Genomic DNA, 9,976 nt, shown 5'->3' with positions numbered 1-9,976 from the left:
GCCCGGTACCGGAAGCAGATTTCTGAGGCCGGAAGTGAGTGTCCGGCAAACATGGCGTCGGCGGCGCTGGCGCTAAGGACGCGGGCGGCTGGTAACGGAACGCCGTGGTTGTTGCGGGGCGAGGGGTGCAGGCGGAACGGAGACCCTGCAGGGAGGCCGTTCCCTGTGTAGGCCCCTGGGCGCGGAGCCGGGAGAGGCCGGTGGAGGGTTGCCTACGAGCTTTGAGGGACAGCTGTCACTGGCCACGTGACACATCTCGGGTGGGGGTGGGGGGCCCGGCCCTGGGAGGTCGCGCGAGGAGCATGTGTCCTTTCTTTGCCCCGTGCGCAAGTGCTGCTTCCCTAGCGTTTGGTGACGTGGGCACGCCGCTTCCACGCCGTGGATTCCCTTCATCCATAAATACTGGCACACTAGAGCTCAGAAAGGTATTTACCCGCTGGTTCAACAGATTGAAGTCTCTTTGCCAGAACAGTGAGGTTAGGTGTTGGGGATCTCAGCAGAAATGAAGAGAGTCTCTATTTCCCGGACCAGTTCTGTCTAGTGGATAAGCCAAATAACTACGCACATAAACTGGTTGTAAATCGTGACAAGTGCTTTTAAAGAACGCAAAAGCGTGTGTGTGTTGTGTCTTTTGGGGGGTTGGTGGTCAGGGGAGCCTTTTGACGAGGTAACATCTAAGACAAGACCTAAAGGATGACAGGAGGCCTAATCCTGTAACAGAATGAGGGGCAAGAGAGTGACATAAGCCAGTTTTACGTGTTGAGAAGCAAACCATTGCTCTTATGTGAATTTAAAAGGGGGTAGGGGTGGAAATGAGGGAAATGAATGGGAAGCTGTAGTAGCCCTCATGAGACACGATTTAGCCAAGATGCTAGTGTCAGTGAACTTGGGGGAAATGGGTGGTTTTAGGATCTGTTTTGGAGATAGAACCCAGAGTTTGCTTCTGAGCTGGATATGTGAGATGAGCAAAGGGAAGCAATCTGCAATCATTCCTTGATTTCTGCCTGAGCATCTGCACAGGTGGTAGCATCATTTCCTCTGAGATGGAGGGTGGGGAGTAGGCTGAAAAACAAAGATTTGTGAAAGAGTGTAGATAAAAGCTCCATTTCTCAGCTTAATAAGTTAGAGGATGAACGAATGAATAGATTTAAAGGTAGGTAGATCCTAGAGCTGGGCATTTAGCATGTCTTTCTAAGTATTTATTTCTGGTCCTTTATGCCAGCTACTCTCTGTCATTAAAACTTCAGAAACCTGATTTCAGGAAGTCTGAACCTGTAGGCTCCAGAGACTTAAAAGACTTCTCTAAAGATTTTGGTATAGTCCTGATTAACCATGGCTGAGTCTGGAGAGCTGAAAGCAAGGACTGCCAGCCCTATGCTTGTCATATAGCAAGGGGCTTCCATCTTGGTTAGTATGAATTTTAGTTCACTTTCCTTTTTTTTTTAGATTTTTTTTTTTTATTATTTATTTATTTGACTGAGAGGTCACAAGCAGGCAGAGAGGCAGGCACAGAAAGAGAGGGAAGCAGGCTCCCCGCCAAGCAGACAGCCTGATGCGGGGCTCGATCCCAGAACCCCGAGATCATGACCTGAGCTAAAGGCAGAGGCTTAATCCACCAAGCCACCCAGGCGCCCCTAATTCACTCTTCTTTTAAAAAGAAATGCCATTGAGCATTTTGGAGTATGGAGAGGTCAGTTGTCAAAGGCAGGGTGTCAGTCTTCTTGGTCAGGACCTGCACTGGGTGGGCTTGCTGATGAAAGAGTCCAGCCTTCTGAACTAGCTAAGAGCCTGTGGGAGCCACCCTCAGAGAAGCTGCCCTTTTTGTTTACAAGTATTTGGTGTGCAGGGGATGGGTGGATGGTCGCGAAAGTGGTGGGTGACGCCAAAGCAGGACCCTCTCTCTCTCTGGGTGTCCTGTTGCTGGGCTCTGTGGTCCAGCCCCTCCACAGTGTCTGGACCCTTGAGGACATGTGGTGAGTGAGGCTGAAGCGGGCAGCCCTGTGGCGTCTTCTTGCTTGCTTGTATTTCTGTGGTGTTTGTTTCTCCTCAACAAGACCGAATGTGTCAGGACCCAGGGCACATGGTGTTTATTTTTTTTTCCGTGAATATTTCACTACCCACTGCCTCCCCCGGCCACACACACACTTCTCATGCAGCGCATACACCCTGGACAATACAAGGAATGATTTGTCTCCTGCCGTGGGAGAAGGCCAAGGATTTCCAGACACTCCCTGAAAACCAACACAGTCGAGTGGCATTTCTGCTTACAGATCTTCCTCACCTCCCCTGCCGCTACCCCCTGCCACCTCTCAGCTTAGCAGATGGCCCATCGAGGCAGAGAATGAGTGATTGGGAGCCTCTCTGAACAGCATTTCTGTTCTGTCTGCAGTTACAGCCCTTCTGAGCCCCGCTCCAGCCGCATCTCTTGCCGTCAGATATGCATCCAAGAAGACAGGTGGCAGCTCCAAAAACTTGGGTGGAAAGTCACCAGGCAAACGCTTTGGCCTCAAGAAAATGGAGGGTGAGGGTGTGCCTTGGTTTCTATTTCCCAGCTGTACTGTCCCTTGTCCCTGGCATTACTTTCAGAACAGGGAAACCATGAACCCTCCCAGTCTTATACTCCAAGTAGCTCGCCAGAGCCCTTGGCTCCAGAGTACGGATACAGAGAAGACCTAGGCGGGGAGAGGGTCCTGCAGAAGATCAGATAGGTGTGAACCTGGGCAAGAGAAGAGAGGAAGCTGGCAGGGGCGTTGGGGTGGGGGGAGACTGGCAGAGGGAGATAAGGGGCTGCTTGTGTCTGAGAATGTAGCAATTGGCTTTGTCCAGGGCCATGCTTAGAAGTTGGTGTGTAGCATCTGGGCCAGGAAAGCAAGGGCCAGTATGTTTTCTTAGCAGTTTGCTGTGCTGCCCATCACTGGGGCCCACAGTCAGTGTGCTGCGGACTTCTCTTCTAGGTCACTACGTTCATACCGGCAACATCATTGCGACTCAGCGCCACTACCGTTGGCACCCAGGTGCCCATGTGAGTTGTTCTGTGGCCCTTTCCCCTTTCTTCTTTCCCAGGACCACATCTCTCTATAGCGTGGTGGTGATAACCAAACAGTTGTATGTATTGGGTACTTAGCAAATGCCAGGCATCGTTTTGCTTTCTGGGCCTGTATTGTCTCATTTCATCCTTACCCCATCCCAGTGATTCACTAGGTATCACTAGGTATCCATTTTCGAGGTAAGATGCCAGCGACTTAGGGAGTAGGGGGCCCACAGGACAGAACCGGGGTTCGTGCTGGGGCTGCCTGACCCCCAGTCACTGTGCTTTGCCTTGTGGGGCATCAGCCTGATTCTCTTGGGTCTCCTTTCTGACCCCCAGCTGTTAGAGGAGGAGATGCCTAGTGATTTGAAATACTTGTTGAATCTTGGGAAACCAACTTCAGTATATTCCTTATGAGATGGCTGAAAGGTAGCTTGAATTTAATAAAACAGAATTCAGCATATGTGCCAGAAATTAGGACTATATCAGGCAGGGATTTTAGTTTTCAGCAAGTTAGGATTACTTTCTGAGGTAGGAAGCTTCTTTGTTAATGCAGATCTGTAATTTACTTTCTTTCTTTCTTTTTTAGATTTATTTATTAGAGTGTGCCAGTGCGTGTGCAAGCAGGTGGGGTTGGGGGCAGAGGGAGAGGAAGAGCAGCAGACACCCCACTGAGCTCCCACCTTAGCTTGGAGCCAGTCTTGGAGGCCCGATCTCACAACCCTGAGACCATGACTTGAGCCAAATATGAGTGGGATACTTAACTGACTGAGCCACCCAGGCACCCCTATTCTATACTCTTCCCATTATCTGAAATGTTAGTTTAGTTTCCTTTGTAATGGATTAAGTCCCCCCCACCGCCCCTTTTTTGGCAGTTTTGGTAGGCATAGAAAGACTGAAAGTAGCTAATAATTATGTCAGAAATGCTCACTTACACATGAATTGATTGTATTTATGTAGCTTTGTCTTTTAGAATTGGAGACACTGTGTGTGTGTGTTAACTCTTGGGACTGGCTAACATAATGACAGCAGTAATAAAAGCTAACGTGTTTTGAGCTAAGCAGCATTCTAAGCGCTTTATGGTTAACTCACTTAATCCTCAAGGGGACCCCATAAAAGTACTCAATACCCCATTTTGCCGATGAGAAAACCGAGACACAATGAAGTCATGCAGCTTGCCCAGGGCACACAGTAGTTAGTAGGTAGTGATGCTGGGATTTGAACCCCACATTCTGGCTCCAGAGCCAGGCACTGCGTTTTGGTGCCATCACTGTGATCCCTGTTTTGTTTACTATGACAACTACAGTGTTTTTTAATTTTAAGTGAGGCAAGCTCCTGGTTGGGGGGCGGGCAGCGATCAGGGGCATTTTCCTGGGCCTGGTTTGGGGATCTGTCTGGTGTGGTATTTGGCCAGATGCACAAACGTGGGTCCAGAGACAAGCCTTCAGGGACCAAGTATCCACGAGGATTGGCTGTTGGAGTTTTCTTTCCCCTCTTCTGTCATAGAGTCACCAAAGAAGTAGATGTCCAGGAAGCACCAGGCAGCAGGAAAGGGAACTTGAGATAGAGCTCTCTGGTCTGCCTGTTGGGCCCAGAGCCTGAAGCCTTATGAGAAGTTTGTCCCGAAGTCCTGGGGTGGACCACCCGGCCGTCGGCCCAGCTGACCTGGTCTTTGTGTTGCAGGTGGGGCTGGGGAAGAAGAAGTACCTGTATGCCCTGGAGGAGGGAGTAGTCCGCTATACGAAGGAGGTCTATGTGCCCAGTCCAAGCAACGCGGAGGCCGTGGATCTGGTCACCAGGCTGCCCAAGGGTGCTGTGCTCTATAAGACTTTTGTCCACGTAGTTCCTACCAAGCCTGAGGGTACCTTCAAACTGGTAGCTATGCTTTGAACTCCTGGTTGAGGCCATTGGACAGAGCATGGAGCCCAGGTGACCGGAGAGGGTTGCTGTGGGGGCAGTCGAGGGTTGGAACGACAGGGCCTCCTGAAGAAGTCTATATGGTGGTGATTGCAGAAGACTCTGAAGTGGGCCGCCTGAGTGGCTCAGTGGATTAAACTTCTGCCTTCGGCTCAGGTCATGATCTCAGGGTCCTGGGATCCAGCCCCACATTGGGCTCTCTGCTCAGCAGGGAGCCTGCTTACCCGACCCCCACCTCTCTCTGCCTGCCTCTCTGCCTACTTGCGATCTCTCTCTCTCTCTGTGTCAAATAAATAAATAAATCTTTATTAAAAAAAAAAAAAAAGACTCTGAAGTGACTGGTGGGGAAGCCTTTTGGGAGACCTGACCTGGGGCCTGAAGTAAAGTTTGCTGAGTCGTGAGTCTGTGCTGTGTGAGGACAGACCTGGCTGGAGATGCGGCCATGCTTCCTGGCCCTTACCCACGTTCTGTGGCGTACACCGAGAAAAGGGGCCTCTCAGAGTGAGAAAATGAGAAGAGGGGCGTGTGTTAGAGGAGGGGATTGCTTTAACACCAGCTCTCCAAGGGGAAGGAAGACAAGAGCTTGTGTTTGAGGATGTCACAGCAACCCCCCCCCCCCCCACACACCACGGATCCCATGCCAGGCAGGGCCCTGGGAGGAGTGGGTGGGAGGGGCTACAGAGGAAGCAACAAGGTCATGTCCTCTCCTAGAGCTGTATTTGGGGGGAGATGGGGCTATAGCCCCCGGAATGGCAGATTCCCTCCCTGACTCCGTGGGTCCAGCCTAGAGAGGCCAGGTGGACCGAGGTCCTTTCAATGAGGGGGCAGAATGTGTGACAAACGGGCTTCTTTCCATGCACCAGGAGAGAGCCACACTCACCTCACATCCTTTTCTGGTTCTTGGTTTATCTCAAACCATAAATGGCAGCAAAGGATCTGGCTTTAGGAATACTCAGTCGGGGCCGAGGGTGGGCTGGGGCAGGCCTTCATTGTGGATCCAGCCCAAGACCCTTGAGGCTTGGCTTCCGGTGAATGGGCCAGGAAGAAAGTCTTAGCTGGGGCAGAGGATTGTCCTGGCCTTTGGAGGGAGGTGGTTTGTGAAGTCCAGTGGCTTCCTCCAAGGACTCTGCCCAGTAGGCAGGAGCTTCAGGGATTGGGGACGCAGAACCCCCACAATTCGGGAGATCTGCCTTGAACTTGTCACTTTGTTCTCTCAGGGCATGACTCCAGCTTCTCCACGCACAGATCCTGGGCAGAGGTGACCCAGGGTTTCTTGAGTTTCACTTTGGCTCCCTTCATGTGGGATCTCAGGTACCAAGGCCCAGCTGGGAAGATGGCTGGGGGCATCTCTGTGGGCTCAGCACTGTCCCTCCAGGCCCCTGGAGAAGCAGGGAGGGGCGGGATGCAGGGCTTCCCTCCGACAGCGGTGGTGCCCCCCAGCAGAGCAGTGGGCTGCTTCATGGGTTGGGTGAGCAGAGCCACAGTTGGGGGGTGGTACCAGCAGTGACCTTAGGGCCTCCTCCTAGCATGATGGCAACCAAGGGGTAGGAAAGAAGGGCTTCAGCCATCCCCTGACACCCCAGCCTCTCTCCACCTGCCCATGCGTACACTTTCTTGGGGCCTCGGACTCCTGTGTCTCCTCTCCCCGCAGTGATGTTCTGGATCCCAGAGCAGGCACCCCCTGGGTTGGGGTCCTATGTCCTTCCTTCCACCCAAAGAAGTGAAGTGGGGCTTCCTTTCAAATCCTGGGGCTCTCCATCAGTGGCCCTTTACTTCTCCTGGTCTGAGGGGCTCTAACTGGGCATTACATGTAAATATAATATGAAAAAAGCTCACTTCTCCAAGGCACCTGAGGCAAGGAATGCTGAACGTTCACCTCGGTGCAGGCCCGGATCCCCAAGCACTGTGCAGTCCGCCGGTGAACCTGCTTCTGCTGGTCCTTCTTCCCAGTACTCATAGCCAGTTAGGTGAGCCAGGGGCAGCCCCACACAGAATCCCTTTTCCCTCTGGGGATAGCCCTGTAACGAAGAAAAGCCAAGGGAACCAGGCAGGCACACACCACCCTTCAGCTTCCATCTGGACCTTCTTCCCCAGGGTGAGCCCAAGATTAGGATATCACACACTGTCCTCTCCCAGAAGTCTCTAGGCATCACTCCATCCTCCCCCTAGCTGCCCTGGGTCCCTGGCCTGGCTTCAGGCCCCCAGTCCACACCATTCCGCTGACTCCCGGTGCCAGCCCGACCCTCACTTGGATCCCCTGGGAATCTTGGCATCTTTCCACTGTCAAGACCTCACTGGGACGTCCTACTGTGTAGAAGCAGGGAAGGGGGCTGTCCTGGGGACCATGAAGGATGACTCAGTGCAGCCCCCGATGCAGGGTCAGGGTCAGAAAGTGAGAGAACAGAGCCCAGCCCCTTCTGTCCCCGTGTCACTCTCCCCATCCCCTTTAGTTCTATCCAGCGAGATGAAGGCACAGAGCTCACTCCTCAGCAATTCTGAGATGTGCTCGGTGTACAGCCACCACTCCTCTCCAGCCACCAGGTCCCTCTCACTGTCTGGCATCCACTTTGAGGCTCTTTGGGGAAGAGAGGAAACCTCCTGTGTCCACCTCTCTGTCCTCTCTGGTACCTAAAAGTGCTTGGGGGAGGGGTGCAGGATGAGAGCATGCGGAGGTTGCAGATCAGACAATTCATTTTGCTTTCTGTACCCAGGCTCCCACACGGTGCCCTATCCCTGGGGAAAGGCTGGCCTCTCCCCCTCAGATGTCAGTGCTCTGAGCTTTCTCTGGGGAGCCAGGGAGGGGAGCTAGGGAGAGAGAGAGCTGGGATAAGACCTTTGCCCTCACCAGCAGCTCCCAGCACGGGGTCCCCATTAATAATAACAATCACCAGGCAGGAGAAGGCAAGTACCTTATTAACCCTTTCCACACTGCTGCCCCGGCCCCAACGGAACCCAGGCTGGAAGGTGCAGGGTCCATAGAGTAGATCCCAAAGGCCCCTTCCATACTGAACACTTGCTCTTCCCTGGCCAGAGAGCAGGCACCCTTTTGTTGGGATTGGGGTGGGGGGCAGCAGCAAGGGAAGGGTTGTGGGGCAAGGGTGCCTGTGTATTGACTGGGGATCTGGGACAAGTGGCAGGAGCAGAGACTCTGGCCGCACTCCAACACACGCTGGTCCAGCAGCAGCCAAAAAGGATGGCCATGATGAAACAACCCTTCCCCCAGAGGCACAGTCAAGGGCCCAGCCTGCACCTGGCATGCATGGACCCACTTCACCTCCCCAAGTTGGAATCCCGCTCCAGAAATTAGGTAGGATTGACAAGACTGTCTAGCATGAGCTTGACATGTAGGGGAAACTGAGACACAGCCAGCTTCCTTTCTGTGGGGGCACCAAGGCCCCCCCCCCCCCCGCAGCAGTCTTAGGAGAGCAATGTAACTTTTTCTTTCTTTCTTTTTTTTTTTTAAAGATTTTATTTATTTAACACAGAGAGAGAGGTGTCACAGGAGGCAGAGAGGCAGGCAGAGGGGGGGGGGGAAGCAGGCTCCCCTCTGAGCAGAGAGCCCGATGTGGGGCTCGATCCCAGGACCCTGAGATCATGACCTGAGCTGAAGGCAGAGGCTTAACTCACTGAGCCACCCAGGCTCCCCGAGAGCAATGTAGCTTTATTCTGTCTCTTCAGCCCAGGGAAGTGACATGTGTAAGGAGTTCAGAGAGGGACAAACTTAGGGAGGGGAAGGAACTTGTGGAAGGGCTAGGCATCCTTACAAGCGGTGGGTCTGCGGGGGCCGGCAAGGACCCCAGAGGACCCCAGCGCCTGAACTCAGCCCCTTCTCCATTCTTCCAGACTGTGGCATCCCAGAACTTGGCGGGCAAAGGCCTAGCCAAACAGCATTCTTCCCCAGTGGCTTGCTCTAGGTGACCCTATAGATGAAGAGGCTGGGCTTATGGCCCATGGCAAGGGGTCAGGGGTCCATCTGACCCAATCCCAGCACTCAGGACAACAGGAGGCACTCAGAACAGTAGCTAGGAGGCTACTGTCTGTGGGGATCTCTGCATGCAGGAGCCACCTTGAAGACAGCAAGAGTCCCCCCCCCCCCGTCAACTCAGGAACCCTGGCCCTGGCTCAAAGCCAGCTTGTCGGCTTAAGCCGTCGCCCTGCTCAACCTGTCAATGCCATGCCATGACCCTGTGTCCCACAGAGGGCATTCCCCTGCGGGCCTGGCCTCCCCAGAACTCCATCCAGGACTTTCAGAAAAAGTTGGTGGGAGTGGGCTCAGCTTCTGGCATACCCACTGGCCAGCCAGGGGGGCTCAACTCACCCAGACCTGTGCACTTCTCACTTCCAGATCACCTCCCGGGGACTCTGCCCTGTCACTTCCCATTGGCCCAGGTAATGGGACTCAGGATGCCAGTTGGCTGGCTGTCTTCTGCTCTTGGCTCCCCCTCCAAGGGAACAGAGCAGTCCAAGGTTGCCCTGGAAACTGGGCACAAGGGACACAAAATACAAAAGCCTCCCTCCCCAGGCGCTCCCCCTGCCTCCAAAGGAATTAGTGCTTAGCCGATGGGGTCTAAGTCTGCCCCAGCCAACCCACCTCCACCCCTTGTTCTGCCAGTCCTGAATCCTGATCTTGACCCCAGGGGCCCAGCCTGGGGGCAGGATTTCAAAGCCTCAGAGCCCAAACCTCCAGGCTGAGCTAACCCTCCTGAAAGACAGGGGTGGGGAAAACGGGGCAGAGAAGCTGCACTCTGGCCTCCGTGGCTCACACAGGGGAGAGGACGGGGAGGGCTGGCCTCCACAGCCAAACCTGCTTTCTGAACCGGCCAGGGGTTCTGGAGCCTGGAGCCTGGTGCCTGGTCTGGGTCCCGCAATGCTTCCAACTCAGGAGGTCAGCCCAGGCCTGCTGGAGCAGTGTGGGTGGAGCTGGTCCACAAATTAGGATCTCCTGAGGGAGCTCTGAATCCATGCCTCCACCGGGTTCCCGCCTCACCAACAAACTCAGAACCTTCAGGCAGGGCGCCCAGCCACTGGGCT

The 9,976-nt window shown here is 53.9% G+C and overlaps 1 protein-coding gene across 1 annotated transcript; it reads left to right on the top strand.

Annotated features, from left to right (window-relative positions):
* Nucleotides 1-15: 15 nt before the first annotated feature.
* Nucleotides 16-5,185, top strand: MRPL27 (mitochondrial ribosomal protein L27). The gene is made up of 4 exons (XM_004764824.3): nucleotides 16-91; nucleotides 2,390-2,521; nucleotides 2,955-3,022; nucleotides 4,712-5,185. The coding sequence occupies exons 1-4, from the start codon at nucleotides 52-54 to the stop codon at nucleotides 4,916-4,918; spliced, it is 447 nt and encodes a 148-aa protein (XP_004764881.1). The 5' UTR covers nucleotides 16-51; the 3' UTR covers nucleotides 4,919-5,185.
* The last annotated feature ends 4,791 nt before the right edge of the window (nucleotides 5,186-9,976 follow it).

This window comes from Mustela putorius, unplaced genomic scaffold (genome assembly GCF_011764305.1).
Source record: "Mustela putorius furo isolate JIRA1106 unplaced genomic scaffold, ASM1176430v1.1 tig00003962_pilon_pilon_pilon, whole genome shotgun sequence".
Classification (NCBI taxonomy): Eukaryota; Metazoa; Chordata; class Mammalia; order Carnivora; family Mustelidae; genus Mustela; species Mustela putorius.
The sequence above is the reverse complement of the archived record's forward strand: the minus strand, read 5'-3'. Positions and strand labels throughout refer to the sequence as shown.

Excerpts from the sequence above, each read along its gene's own strand:
- MRPL27 (XM_004764824.3), top strand. The coding sequence starts at position 52 with ATGGCGTCGGCGGCGCTGGCGCTAAGGACGCGGGCGGCTG. Across the intron at positions 92-2,389 it reads GCTAAGGACGCGGGCGGCTG|TTACAGCCCTTCTGAGCCCC; the intron begins GTAACGGAACGC and ends TTCTGTCTGCAG. Across the intron at positions 2,522-2,954 it reads TGGCCTCAAGAAAATGGAGG|GTCACTACGTTCATACCGGC; the intron begins GTGAGGGTGTGC and ends CTTCTCTTCTAG.